Genomic DNA, 16,099 nt, shown 5'->3' with positions numbered 1-16,099 from the left:
AGTTGAACATTTTCTCATGTGCTTATTGGCCATTTGTGTATCTTCTTAGGAGAAATATCCATTCAGAACCTTTGCCCATTTTTAATTGGTTTCTCTTTTTATTATTCGGGTGTAGGAGTTCTCATACTAACTACAAATCCTTTAGCAGATGCATGATTGAACAATATTTCTCCAATCTTGTGGGCTATCTTTTCACTTTCTTGATAGTGTCTTTTGAAGCACAAAATTTTGTAACTTAATAAATTCCGATATATCTAAATAGGGCTTCCCTAGTGGCTCAGATGGTAACGAATAAATATACCTAATATTTCTTCTCTTTCTTATGCTTTTGGCATCATATCTAAGAAAGCTTGGCCTAACCCAAGTCACAGAGATTTATACTTGTTTTCTTCTTTTTAGAATTTTATAGTCTGAACTTGGTGTCTACAAACCAGTTTGAGTTGATTTTTGCATATAGTGTGAGATAGAGGCCCAACTTCATTTTCTTACATGTGAGTATCCAGTTGCCCCAGTATGATTTGCTGAAAATACATCTTTCCTATTTTAATTATCCTGGTGCCCTTGTCAAAAAACAATTGACCATATATGTAAGGGTTTATTTACACACACAAACACGCAAAATTAAACTAGAAACTTTCAATCCTATTCCATGGATCTACATTTCTATCCTTATGCCAGCACCCACACTGTCTTGATTATCATTGCTTTATAGTAAGTTTGGAAATTAAGAGTGTGATTCCTCCTATTTAATTTCCTTTTTCAGTATTGTTTTGGCTATCCTGAGTCCATTCCATTTCCACATGTATTTTAGTATCAATATGTTAATTTCTAAAGAAAAGCACAGATTTTGAGAGAGACTGTGTTGCATCTTTAGATAAAGCTTATTATCAACTTAACAATATTTCAAATCCTAAAAGATGATGCTGTTGAAGTGCTGCACTCAATATGCCAGCAAATTTGGAAAACTCAGCAGTGGCCACAGGACTAGAAAAGGTCAGTTTTCATTCCAATCCCAAAGAAAGGCAATGCCAAAGAATGCTCAAACTACCGCACAATTGCACTCATCTCACACACTAGCAAAGTAATGCTCAAAATCCTCCAAGCTAGGCCTCACCAGCACGTGAACCATGAACTTCCAGTTCAAGCTGGATTTAGAAAAGGCAGAGGAACGAGATCAAATTGTCAACATCCATCGGATCATTAAAAAAAAGAAAGAGAATTCCAGAAAAACATCTACTTCTGCATTATTGACCAAAGTTTTGACTGTGTGGATCACAACAAACTGGAAAATTATTCAGAGATGGGAATACCAGACCACTTTACCTGCCTCCTGAGAAACCTGTATGCAGGTCAAGAAGCAACAGTTAGAACCAGAAATGGAACAATAGACTGGTTCCAAATTGGGAAAGGAGTATGTCAAGGCTGCATATTGTCACCCAGCTTATCTAATTCACATGCAGAGTACATCATGTGAAATGCTAGGCTGGATGAAGCACAAGCTGGAATCAAGATTGTGGGGAAAAATATTAATAACCGCAGATATGCAGATGACACCACCCTTAGGGCAGAAAGCGAACAACTAAAGAGCCTCCTGATGAGCGATTGAACTGACTGACTGAATAATATTAGGTCTTCCAGTCTTATTATTTCTTTGAAGCTATTCAGCTTTCTTTACTTTCACCAATGTTTTCTAGTTTTAGTGTACAAGTCTTATACTTCTTTTGTTTAATTTATTCCCAATTATTTTATCTGTGATTTTGGAAATGAAATTGTTATAAAAATTTCTAGGCTATAGAAATGTGATTTATTTTTATGGAATGAGTTTGGATCTGCAAGACATGATGAACTGATTAATTCTAAAAGTTGTAAAATGAATTTCTTAAAATTTTCTGTAGGCAAGATCAAGTTACCTGAAAATAGAAAAAATGTTACACCTTCCTTTTCAATCTTGATGCCTTTTATTTCTTTTTCTTGTCTAATTGTCTTGGCTAGAACCAATAGCACAGTGTCAAAGAGAAGTGGCAGGAGTAGATTCCTTGACTTGTTCCTTATCTGAGGAGAAATCATCCAGTCTTTTACCATTAAGTATAATGCTAGCTATGAGCTATTTATAGATACTATTAGGTTCAGTAAATTCCTTATTATTAGTTTGTAGGGTTTTTATCACAAAAAGGATATAGGATGTTGTCAAATGCTTTTTCTGCATCTATTAAGAAAATATTTTTGTTTTATTCTATTAATATAGTGTATTGCATTGATTGATTTTCAAATATTAAACTGATTTTACATTCTTAAGTCCCAGTTTTTAATGGAGAAATTTTGCATCTATATTCGTAAGAGGTAATTATCTATATAGTGCTCGTGTGTGTGATGTCTTTGTCTGGTGGAATTCACCATTAAGTCAGTTAGCTTGGACTTTTCTTGGTTAAGAGTTTTCTAACTTACTAATTCTTTCTCCTCAAGTGTATTCAGAATTCCTACTTCTTTTTGTGTCAGTTTTGCAGGTTTGTGTCTTTCTGTTGATTGATTTGTTGGTATGCAGTTGTTCATAGTATTTCCTTACAATCTTATTTCTATAAGGTCTGTAGTGTCCCTTCTTTCAGTTCAGTTCAGTTCAGTTCAGTCACTCAGTCGTGTCCGACTCGTTGCAACCTCATGGACTGCAGCACCCCAGGCCTCTCTGCTCACCACCAACTCCTGGAGCTTACTCAAATTCATGTCCATAGAGTTGGTGATGCCATCCATCCATCTCATCCTCTCTTGTCCCCTTCTCCTCCTGCCCTCAATCTTTCCCAGCATCAGAGTCTTTTCAAATGAGTCAGCTCTTCGCATCAAGTGGCCAAAGTATTGGAGTTTCAGCTTCAGCATCAGTCCTTCCCATGAATATTCAGGACTGATTTCCTTTAGGATGGAATAGTTGGATCTCCTTGCAGTCCAAGCGACTCTCAAGAGTCATCTCCAAAACCACAGTTCAAAAGCATCAGTTCTTTGGCACTCAGCTTTCTTTATAGTCCAGTTCTCACATCCATACATGACTACTGGAAAAACCATAGCTTTGACTAGACGGACCTTTGTTGACAAAGTAATGTCTCTGCTTTTTAATATGCTGGCTAGGTTAGTCACAACTTTTCTTCTAAGACACAAACGTCTTTTAATTTCATGGCTGCAGTCACCATCCACAGTGATTTTGGAGCCCCCCAAAATAAAGCCTGTCACTGTTTCCACTGTTTCCCCATCTATTTGCCATGAAGTGATGGGACCAGATGCTACGATCTTAGTTTTCTGAATGTTGAGTTTTAAGCCAACTTTTTCACTCTCCTCTTTCATCATGAGGCTCTTTAGTTCTTCACTTTCTGCCATAAGGGTGGTGTCATCTGCATATCTGAGGTTATTGATATGTTAAAACTGAAGTTTTTTTTTTTTCTTCCCTTGGGCCATCTAACTGAAGTTTTTCTCAGTTTTGTTGATGTTTTCAAAGAACTGAGCTTTGGTCTCACTAATTTTCTCTAATGTTTTTCTGTTCAATTCTATTTTTAATCTTCAATATTTCCTTTATTCTGCTTGCTTTGGGTTTGGTTTGCTCATCACTTTATAGTTCTTTAATGGTAGAAACTCAAGTTGTGCTAGGTTAGGTTAATGACTGATATCTTCCTTCTTTTTTAATATGAGCTTTTGCAGCCACAGACTTCCCTCTGTGCTGTGCTGTGCTTTGTTGCTCAGTCGTGTCTGACTCTGCGACCCATGGACTGCAGCCCGCCAGGCTCCTCTGTCCATGGGGATTCTCCAGGCAAGAATCCTGGAGTAGGTTGCCATGTCCTCCTCCAAGGGATCTTCCCAAACCAGAGATCGAACCCAGGTCTCCTGCACTGCAGGCAGATTCTTTACCCTCTGAGCTACCCAGGAAGCCCAGATTTACCTCTAAGCACTGCTTTAGCTGCATCTTTTAAGTTTTGGTATGCTGTATTTTCATTTTCATTCACTTGGTAGTATTTTCTAATTTATGTTATTTCTTTCTTTGATCCATCAGTTATTTAGAAGTCTTCTTTAATTTCCATATATTTGTGAATTTTCTGTTTCCTTCTGTTATTGATTTCTAATTTCATTTCACTGTGATTAGAAAACATACTTATGATCTAAATAGTTTTAGAATATTTGAGACTTGTTTTATGATTTCATATATGGTCAATCCTGGAATTCTGCTCTTTCTGGTTATAGTGTTCTAAATATGGCCTTAAATTTATAGCATTGTTCATGTCTGCTTTTTTAAAATATTATCTTCTGCCCAATAATTCCATCCACTATTAAATGTGAGGTATTAAAATCTCCCATTACTACTGTTGAATTGTCTATTGCTCCCTTCAATTGTCAGGTTTTGCTTTATGTATTTGGGACTCTGTTATTAGATGTATATATGTACATATCTTTGTGATGTTTTGACTTCCATTATAAAATATTTTTCCTCTTTAGTAATCATTTTTGCCAACGCCTATTGTGTCTTAGTGTAGGCACTACAGTTCTTTTGGGTATTGTTTGCATGATTTATCTTTTCCATCTCTCTATTCATAATCTATTTGAATCTTTGAACCTAAACTGGATCTTTTTTAAAAATTCAAATTATTAAGTCAATGCTATATATTTTATATATATAAAATGATATTAGTAATCTACATGTGCAGTTTTCTACCTCATGTACAGGAAAGGAAAAGTATAAATGCACAGGATTTCACAGTCTCTTGGTTTAAAAAGCAAAGGATAAAGTAAGGTTTCCATTCTCTCTCATACACACCTACAGACACATGCACACACACACACACACACACACACACACACAAGAAGGGACCAAGTATTTCAAATGGCTCCAAACCTTAGAAGATTCACAGGTAGTAGTGCTGAATTTCACTGACAGACAGGAAAATACGTTACTCAATGTTGAGTTGAGCCAACTGATATAGTGTAAAACTTTAGGTTCTTGTTTATTTTTCTTCTAATCAGTGGAACTCTACCTCAGTCAGTTCAGTTCGGTTGATCAATTGGGTCTGACTCTTTGCAAACCCATGGATTGCAGCACACCAGACTTCCCTGTTCATCACCAACTCCCAGAGTTTATTCAAATTCATCTCCATTGAGTCAGTGATGCCATCCAACCATGGCGGAGGAATAAGACCGGGAGGGGAAAGGGGCAAACTCGGCCCCAGAGACGGCACCCCCTACCAAACGGCAAACAGGCTCCCAGGTTCTAACCAAAGACTTTCTAAGATTCTGGATGGTTGACATTCGCTGGGAGGGTCGCGGCTAGAGACCAGCTCCCCAGAACAGACACAAGGCACACCTAACCGGCGCGCACGGAAACTGAGGCTGGGACCGCAGAGAGGATAAGGTGCACCGCATCCGGGGACAGTGCGCTCCTCAAGCTCCTGGCTGCCTGAGCTGCTCGGGCCGGGGAAGGCACAAAACACAGGCCCAACCGAGTCCGCGCTTTTGTGGAATACCCGAAAACTGGAACCGCACGCAACGCAGGGCCCGCTCCATGTAGAGCAGCCGGGAGCCTGAGCAGTAGATGGGGAAAGCACACACCCGTGAGTGGGGGCAAACCCAGTGTGGCCGGAACACTGCGAGTGCTCCCCACACAAGCCAGTGACATTTGTCTGCAGCGCCCCTCCCTCCCCGCAGCGCGACTGAACAAGTGAACCCAAACAAGAGACCACCTCAGCCCACTTGGTTCAAGGCAGAAATGAGACACTGAAGAGACCTGCAAACAGAAGCCAAATAAACAAAAGGAACTGCTTCAGAAGTGACCGGTGCAACAGATTAAAATCCCTGTAGGTAACACCAACTACACGTGAAGGCTTCCTTGGTAGCTAAGACGGTAAAGAGTCCACCTACAATGCAGGAGACCTGGGTTCAATCCCTGGGTTGGAAAGACCCCTGGAGAAGGAAATAGTAACCCACTCCCATATTCATGCCTGGAAAATCCCATGGACCGAGGAGCCTGCAGGGCTACAGTCCATGGGGTCGCAAAGAGTCGTGACTTCTCTTTCACTTTCTTTGACACTGGAAGGGGCCTATAGATATCGAGAAGTGTTAAGCTGGAACAAGGAGCTATCTGAAACTGATCCAAACCCACACTGCCCACAACAGCTCCAGAGAAATTCCTAGATATATTTTTACTATTTTTTTTTAATTAAAAATTTTGTTCTTTTCTTGTTTTTCTTTTTTCTTTTAAAATTCCCTATTACTCCAATATTACTCCTTTTCATTTTCTTTTATTTTCTTTTAAAGTCCTCTATTACTCCTTAATTTTCATTTTCATATATTTTTACTTTTTAATTAAAAAATTTTTTTCCTTTTATAGTCCTCTATTACTCTTCTATTACTCCTTAATTTTCATTCTCATATATTTTTACTATATTTTTTAATTAAAATTTTTTTCTTTTTTTCTTTTATTTTCTTTTAAAGTCCTCTATTACTCCTCTATTACTCCTTAATTTTCCTTTTCATTTCACTATAACCTTGCAAAAAAAAAAAGACCCTATTTTTGAAGCTAACTTCATATATATTTCTTAAATTTTTTGTTTTTGTTTTTAATATCATATTTTTAAGAGTCTAACTTCTACTCTAGACTTTTAATCTTTGTTTTTCAGTATTTGATATTAATTTTGGACATTTAAGAATTCAATATTTAGTACCCATTTTTACTCAGGAGTGTGATGATTACTCTCTCCCCCTTTTGACTCGCCTTTTTCTCCCCCAGATCACCTCTATTTCCTCCCTCCCCCTTCTCTTCTCAATCCAATTTTGTGAATCTCTGTGGGTGTTCTGGGCTACGGAGAACACTTAGGGAACAGAGTACTGCGTAGATCTGTCTCTCTCCTCTTGAGTCCCCTTTTTCTCTTCCTGCTCATCTCTATCTCCTTCCCCCCTCTCCTCTTCTTCATGTAACTCTGTGAACCTCTCTGGGTGTCCCTCACTGTGGAGAATCTTTTCACCATTAACCTAGAAGTTTTATTATCAGTGCTGTACAGTTAAAGAAGCCTTGAGGCTACTGGGAAAATAAGACTGAAACCCAGAGGCAGGAGACTTAAGCCCAAAACCTGAGAACATCAGAGGACTCCTGACTACATGGAACATTAAGTAATAAGAGATCATCCAAAAGCCTCCATACCTACACTGAAACCAACCACCACCCAATAGCCAATAAGTTCCAGAGCAAGACATACCACACAAATTCTCCAGCAACGCAGGAACTTAGCCCTGAGCGTCAACATACAGGCTGCCCAAAGTCACACCAAACACATAGACCCATCTGAAAACTAACTACTGGACACTCCATTGCACTCCAGAGAGAAGAAATCCAGTTCCACACACCAGAACACTGACGCAAGCTTCCCTAACCAAGAAACCTTGACAAGCCAATCGTCCAACCCCACCCACTGAGAGAAACTTCCACAATAAAAAGGAACCACAGACCACAAGAATACAGAAAGCCCACTCCAAACACAGCAATCTAAACAAGATGAAAAGGCAGAGAAATACCCAACAGGTAAAGGAACACGAAAAATGCCCACCAAGCCAAACAAAAGAGGAGGAGATAGGGAATCTACCTGAAAAAGAATTTAGAATAATGATAATAAAAATGATCCAAAATCTTGAAAACAAAATGGAATTACAGATAAATAGCCTGGAGACAAGGATTGAGAAGATGCAAGAAATGTTTAACAAGGACCTAGAAGAAATGAAAAAAGTCAATTAAAAATGAATAATGCAATAAATGAGATCAAAAACACTCTGGAGGGAACCAACAGTAGAATAACAGAGGCAGAAGATAGTATAAGTGAGGTAGAAGATAAAATGGTGGAAATAAATGAAGCAGAGAGGAAAAAAGAAAAAAAGAACCAAAAGAAATGAGGACAACCTTAAGGACCTCTGTGACAATGTGAAATGCACCAACAGTCGAATCATAGGAGTCCCAGAAGAAGAAGACAAAAAGAAAGGCCATGAGAAGATACTCGAGGAGATAATAGCTGAAAACTTCCCTAAAATGGGGAAGGAAATATTTACACAAGTCCAAGAAACCCAGAATCCCAAACAGTATAAACCCAAGGCAAAACACAAGACACATATTAATCTAATTAACAAAGATCAAACACAAAGAACAAATATTAAAAGCAGCAAGGGAGAAACAACGAATAACACACAAAGGGATTCCCATAAGGATAACAGCTGATCTACCAATAGAAACTCTTCAGGCCAGAAGGGAATGGCAGGACATACTTAAAGTAATTAAAGAGAATAACCTACAACCCAAATTACTGTACCCAGCAAGGATCTCATTCAGATATGAAGGAGAATTCAAAAAGTTTACAGACAAGCAAAAGCTGAGAGAATTCAGCACCACCAAACCAGCTCTTCAACAAATGCTAAAGGATCTTCTCTAGACAGGAAACACAGAAATGTTACTGTATAAATGTGAACCCAAAACAACAAAGTAAACGGCAACGGGACCATACTTATCAATAATTACCTTAAATGTAAATGGGTTGAATGCCCCAACCAAAAGACAAGGACTGGCTGAACGGATACAAAAACAAGACCCCTATATATGCTGTCTACAAGAGACCCACCTCAAAACAAGGGACACATACAGACTGAAAGTGAAGGACTGGAAAAAAATTTCACGCAAATGGAGACCAAAAGAAAGCAGGAGTCGCAATACTCATATCAGATAAAATAGACTTTAAAATAAAGGCAGTGAAAAGAGACAAAGAAGGACACTACATAATGATCAAAGGATCAATCCAAGAAGAAGATATAACAAGTATAAATATATATGCACCCAACATAGGAGCATTGCAATATGCAAGACAAATGCTAACGAGTATGAAAGGGGAAATTAACAATAACAACAATAATAGTGGGAGACTTTAATACCCCACTCACAACTATGGATAGATCAACTAAATAGAAAATTAACAAGGAAACACAAACTTTAAATGACACAATGGACCAGCTAGACCTAATTGATATCTATAGGACATTTCACCCCAAAACAATTTCACCTTTTTCTCAGGTGCACATGGAACCTTCTCCAGAATGGATCACACCCTGGGCCATAAATCTAGCCTTGGTAAATTCAAAAATCTTGAAATCATTCCAGTCATCTTTTCTGACCACAATGCAGTAAGACTAGATCTCAATTACAGGAAAAAAAACTATTAAAATTTCAAACATATGGAGGCTAAATAACACACTTCTGAATTACCAACAAATCATAGAAGAAATCAAAAAAGAAATCAAAATATGCATAGAAACGAATGAAAATGAAAACACAACAACCAAAAACCTATGGGACACTGTAAAAGCAGTGTTAAGGGGAAGGTTCACAGCAATACAGGCTTACCTCAAGAAACAAGAAAAAAGTCAAATAAATAACCTAACTCTACACCTAAAGCAACTAGAGAAGGAAGAAATGAAGAACCCCAGGGTTAGTAGAAGGAAAGAAATCTTAAAAATGAGGGCAGAAATAAATGCAGAAGAAACAAAAGAGACCATAGCAAAAATCAACAAAGCTAAAAGCTGGTTTTTTGAAAAGATAAACAAAATTGACAAACCGTTAGCAAGGCTCATTAAGACACAAAGGGAGAAGAACGAAATCAACAAAATTAGAAATGAAAATGGAGAGATCAAAACAGACAACACTGAAATACAAAGGATCATAAGAGACTACTACCAGCAGCTCTATGCCAATAAAATGGACAACTTGGAAGAAATGGACAAATTCCTAGAAAAGTATAACTTTCCAAAACTGAACCAGGAAGAAATAGAAGATCTCAAGAGACCCATCACAAGCAAGGAAATCAAAACTGTAATGAGAAATCTTCCAGCAAACAAAAGCCCAGGACCAGATGGCTTCACAGCTGAATTCTACCAAAAATTTAGAGAAAAGCTAACACCTATCTTACTCAAACTCTTCCAGGAAACTGCAGAAGAAGGTAAACTTCCAAACTCATTCTATGAGGCCACCATCACCCTAATTCCAAAACCAAACAAAGATGCCACAAAAAAGAAAACTACAGGCCAATATCACTGATGAACATATATGCAAAAATCCTTAACAAAATTCTGGCAAACAGAATCCAACAACATATTAAAAAGATCATACATTATTACCAAGTGGGCTTTATCCCAGGAATGCAAGGATTCTTTAATATCTGCAAATCAATCAACATAATACACCACATTAACAAATTGAAAGATAAAAACCATATGATTATCTCAATAGATGCAGAAAAAGCCTTTGACAAAATTCAACATCCATTTATGATTAAAACTCTCCAGAAAGCAGGAATAGAAGGAACATACCTCAACATAATAAAAGCTATATATGACAAACCCACAGCAAGCATCACCCTCAGTGGTGAAAAATTGAAAGCATTTCCCCTGAAATCAGGAACAAGACAAGGGTGCCCACTCTCACCACTACTATTCAACATAGTTTTGGAAGTGTTGGCCACAGCAATCAGGGCAGAAGAAGAAGTAAAAGGAATCCAGATAGGAAAAGAAGAAGTGAAACTCCCTCTGTTTGCAGATGACATGATCCTCTACATAGAAAACCCTAAAGACTCCACCAGAAAATTACTAGAGCTAATCAATGAATACAGTAAAGTTGCAGGATATAAAATTAACACACAGAAATCTCTTGCATTCCTATACACTAACAATGAGAAAACAGAAAGAGAAATTAAGGACACAGTACCATTCACCATTGCAACAAAAAGAATAAAATACTTAGGAGTATATCTACCTAAAGAAACAAAAGACCTATACATAGAAAACTATAAAACACTGATGAAAGAAATCAAAAAGGACACAAACAGATGGAGAAAAATACTGTGTTCATGGATTGGAAGACTCAATATTATGAAAATGAGTATACCACCCAAAGCAATCTATAGATTCAATGCAATCCCTATCAAGCTACCAACGGTATTCTTCACAGAACTAGAACAAATAATTTCACAATTTGTATGGAAATACAAAAAACCTTGAATAGCCAAAGCAATCTTAAGAAAGAAGAATGGAACTGGAGGAATCAACCTGCCTGACTTCAGGCTCTACTACAAAGCCACAGTCATCAAAACAGTATAGTACTGGCACAAAGACAGAAATATAGATCAATGGAACAGAATAGAAAGCCCAGAGATAAATCCATGTACCTATGGACACCTTATCTTTGACAAAGGAGGCAAGAATATACAATGGAAAAAAGACAACCTTTTTAACAAGTGGTGCTGGGAAAACTGGTCAACCACTTGTAAAAGAATGAAACTAGAACACCTTCTAACACCATACACAAAAATAAACTCAAAATGAATTAAAGATCTAAATGTAAGACCAGAAACTATAAAACTCCTAGAGGAGAACATAGGCAAAACACTCTCCGACATAAATCACAGCAGGATCCTCTATGACCCACATCCCAGAATATTGGAAATAAAAGCAAAAATAAACAAAGCTTTTGCACAACAAAGGAAACTATAAGCAAGGTGAAAAGACAGCCCTCAGATTGGGAGAAAATAATAGCAAACTAAGCAATTGACAAATAATTAATCTCAAAAATATACAAGCAACTCCTGCAGCTCAATTCCAGAAAAATAAATGACCCAATCAAAAAATGGGCCAAAGATCTAAACAGACATTTCTCCAAAGAAGACCTACAGATGGCTAACAAACACATGAAAAGATGCTCAACATCACTCATTATCAGAGAAATGCAAATCAAAACCTCAATGAGGTACCATTACATGCCAATCAGAATGGCTGCTATCCTAAAGTCTACAAGCAATAAATGCTAGAGAGGATGTGGAGAAAAGAGAATCTTCTTACACTGTTGGTGGGAATGCAAACTAGTATAGCCACTATGGAGAACAGTGTGGAGATTTCTTAAAAAACTGGAAATAGAACTGCCATATGACCCAGCAATCCCACTGCTGGGCATACACACCAAGGAAACCAGATCTGAAAGAGACACGTGCACCCCTATGTTCATCGCAGCACTGTTTATAATAGCCAGGACATGGAAGCAACCTAGATGCCCATCAGCAGACGAATGGATAAGGAAGCTGTATTACATATACACTATGGAATATTACTCAGCCATTAAAAAGAATTCATTTGAATCAGTTCTAATGAGATGCATGAAACTGGAGACCATTATACAGAGTGAAGTAAGCCAGAAAGATAAAGACCAATAGGGTATACTAATGCATATATATGGAATTTAAAAAGATGGTAACGATAACCCTATATGCAAAACAGAAAAAGAGACACAGATGTACAGAACAGACTTTTAGACTCTGTGGCAGGTGAGGGTGGGATGTTCTGAGAGAACAGCATTGAAACAAGTATATTATCAAGCTTTGAAATAGATCACCAGCCCAGGTTGGATGCATGAGACAAGTGCTCAGGGAAGTACACTGGGAAGACCCAGAGAGATGGGATGGAGAGGGAGGTGGAAGGGGGGATCAGGATGGGGAACACAAGTAAATACATGGCTGATTCATGTCAATGCATGGCAAAAATCACTACAATAAAATATATTTTTAAAAAAAAAAAAACTAAGATCATGGCATCCAGTCCCATCACTTCATGGCAAATAGGTGGGGAAACAATGGAAACAGTGACAGACTCTATTTTCTTGGGCTCCGAAAACACTGCAGATGGTGACTGCAGCTGTGAGATTAAAACACCTGCTTCTTGGAAGAAAAGCTATGACCAACCAACCTAGACAGCATATTAAAAAGCAGAGACATTACTTTGCCAACAAAGGTCTGTCTAGTCAAAGCTATGGTTTTTCCAGTAGTCATGTATGGATGTGAGAACTGGAATATAAAGAAAGCTGAGTGCTGAAGAATTGATGCTTTTGAAGTGTGGTGTTGGAGAAGACTCTTGAGAGCCCCTTGGACTGCAAGGAGAGCCAACCAGTGCATCCTAAAGGAAATCACTCCTGAATATTCATTGGAAGGACTGATGGTGAAGCTGAAATGCTAATCCTTTGGCCACCTTATGCAAAGAACTGACTCCTTAGAAAAGACCATGATGCTGGGAAAGATTGAAGGCAGGAGGAGAAGGGAACTACAGAGGATGAGATGGTTGGATGGCATCACCGACACGGTGGACATGAGTTTGAGCAAGCTCCAGGAGTTGGTGATGCACAGGGAAGCCTGGTGTGCTGTAGTCCATGGGGTGGCAAAGAGTCGGACACGACTGCAACAGAACTGAACAATGACTTACAGTGCTTGCTATGAAACAGACTGCCAGGCTCACCCCCAGATTCTTCTTTATAAAATCTGGAGTGAAGCCTACAATTTGCATTTCAAATAAGCCTCCAGGTGATGCTGAGTCTGTTGATATAGGGACCACACTCTGAGGTAAGGATTTACTCTCTCAGGTAACATGAAATCTTGAGAGTAGTTCAAACACTCCAGAATTACCAGGAACATCAGTTCTTCTAACTTGCTGCTCCATCCTCCTAGTTCATGAGCTTCATTCTCAAAGTTATCTCATGACCCAAGGAGGCTGCTCAAATTTTAACCACCATGTTAGCTTCTAGGCAATAGGAAAAGGACAGGATAAAAGGGTACTTCTCCAGTCTAAGTCAGCTCCTTTAAAGGAGCCTTACTTTGCAAAATTTAGTTAAAAAGCTTAAAAAAAGAAAATGGTAAATGTATTCTTTTAGCCAAGTACACTGGCATCCTAACCAAAACTGTTACATGTTACTAAGGAAGAAAGGAAGATTAGATTTTTGAATAGGTTTTAGAGACTCTAACATACTTCTTTAGTCTACATACCACCAACTTCCAACCACCAAGTCCAACAAAACTTGGCCTATTTCATAAATCTGACCCATAGGTTTCATCACTTTTTCTCTTTCTGTAGATCTTACTTTCATCACAGCTCACCTACTTTATCATAATATCCTTTTGATCAGTCTCCCTACCTCTTATCCTGATAGTAGGTATAAGATGGATTTTAAGGGAGCCAAAGTGGTCAAAAATTCTTCAATAGCTCATTTCCTATAAAATTATAAGGTATGAGGCATTTTAGTACTTCATGTTATATCCCCCTATATGACTATTCTCTATTAAACACAACAAACTGCTTCTCCCCTCAGTGCTCTCATCATGCTTTCTCTGCTAAGAAGGTACTCTTGATCTTCCTTCACCTTTACTGCTCATCCTTTATGATTTAACTAAGGTAGTACCTCCTCCAGAAAGGTTTCTATGACACCCCTCTTCCACAGGATGAGTATCCCTTCTGTGTAATCACATAAAATCTGTCCAGAGCTATCATTAGATATTCTACATTGTATTATGAAGATCTGTTTAGATCTCCAACTTTCTCAACATATGTATGTGCTTTTAAGTGTAAGGACCATGTTTAATTTATCTTTATATTCCCAGAACTGGGAATAAAGCAGATGCCAACTATCATCTGTTAAACAAAAGTATCACCCTTCATCGTGAGCTGGCCTACATACTGAAACTCTGTATAGAACCTGTCCAACAATCTAATAACCTTTTCTATTACAAGTAATATAGTCTGATTATGCAATTTCAAAAAGAAAAACTCCTTCCTTAACAACTCCAGTTAAATGAAATTTCAAAGTATACATTTTTTTTTTTTTGCATAGCCAAACATCTTTTATTTTTCACAACTAGAGTACCAAAGATACAACCCAACTAGCTCCAGAACACTTCCAGATTTTTTTTTTTATTTAACCAAACTAAACAAAGGTTTTAAAAGGAACATCTGCAACAAGGAAAGAATACTAATCTATCAATCAAAGCTGGCTTCACCATTTCTTGTCTTTTCCTTATCTTTATCCAAGTTCTTCACCTTTAATTCTTCTTCCTCTTTTTGGCGGATGTATTCAGTATCTTTCTCTGAGTTTGGCACTGATTTTCCCTTTGGTAGCAAGAAACAGTCAGCATTCAAAACTTGCTCAGCAGTCATTGAACTTCTACAACAGATCAAGCTACAGAGGAGGGATTTGACATTATCATCCTGCAAGAAAAAAGAGATGTTGCAAAAAATAAAATCAAAATGAAAGAAAGGACAAACTTGTAATAAGGACTATTCAATTCAAAAATAATTTCAATTAATGATGCAGAGCTAAAATCAATTTTTCCCATTTTTTTAAAGCTTTTTACCAAATCAACTAGTTTTTACTGGAAAGGGATTAATCTAGTATTAAAACAATGGAATCAAGTTACAGGGGGGTAATGCAGAAAGGAAAAGAAAAGAATCACAACTGAAATATTTATCAAAAGCAAGTGAAATTCCCAAAAAATATTTTTTTACTTTCCATTTTCCCTTTTTTTAGGGGACTAGTCGGAATTTGACACTGAAAATTTTACATTGAAGTGCCTCTGTCTGAAACGGTAGCCTCCTTTACTTGGTCAACTGCTTTTGGTTTCACTTATGAAATGATCTCTTGAAACAGGTCCACCACCGCTAACATTATCATGATCATTATGGAGGTCAGAATTTATTATGTACCATGATTTCAAAGAATGTTATTTTGTGTTATCACATGTTAACACTATAATGTTACTCTTCCATTAATTCCACCTCCCAAAGTATGTTTTTTTCTTTTTTGTTCCCTATGGATGACTCTAATCAGAGCACATTTCATATGGAATAAAAATCACCTATTTACTACTAGTGTCCTCATTAGACTCTAAGGAGTATAAGATCAGAAATTTTAGTTTCTCATTTCATCCCCAACAATCAGCACAGTGATACAGCAGGCATTCAGTTTACATCTGCTTACTGAATGAATGTCAATGCCCATACTGCATTCTACAGAGTATGTTTTTAAACATATTTAAAATGTTTAAGATAGTGAGAGAGTCAATTCATAGGCAGGTTGATAAGAAGTCCGAGAGTCCCAAAGGAGAGAGGGGTCTGGGATTCTTGAGGAAAAGATAGGGGTCTGGAATTCTCAAGGAGAAGAAAACGACAAACTTTATTTTCCTCTACATTCCTTAGTCTTAGTCACATAAAACATTTTTAATCTTTAAGCCTGATGCATCTGTAA

The 16,099-nt window shown here is 37.6% G+C and overlaps 1 protein-coding gene across 4 annotated transcripts in view; it reads right to left on the bottom strand.

Moving 5' to 3' along the window:
- The window catches only part of STK31 (serine/threonine kinase 31), a 101,349-nt gene that overhangs the window by 22,337 nt on the left and 62,913 nt on the right, over positions 1-16,099 (bottom strand). For 3 of the 4 annotated variants that reach the window (XM_070467505.1, XM_070467495.1, XM_070467499.1), the window contains one exon: positions 14,744-15,063. In XM_070467505.1, the coding sequence (XP_070323606.1) occupies positions 14,836-15,063 (228 nt within the window). In that variant the 3' untranslated portion in view covers positions 14,744-14,835. Of the gene's footprint in view, positions 1-14,743; positions 15,064-16,099 lie in introns of those variants that run through there. The other variant, XR_011487683.1, reaches the window with a different exon arrangement.

Source organism: Odocoileus virginianus, chromosome 1 (assembly GCF_023699985.2).
Source record: "Odocoileus virginianus isolate 20LAN1187 ecotype Illinois chromosome 1, Ovbor_1.2, whole genome shotgun sequence".
Classification (NCBI taxonomy): Eukaryota; Metazoa; Chordata; class Mammalia; order Artiodactyla; family Cervidae; genus Odocoileus; species Odocoileus virginianus.
The sequence above is the reverse complement of the archived record's forward strand: the minus strand, read 5'-3'. Positions and strand labels throughout refer to the sequence as shown.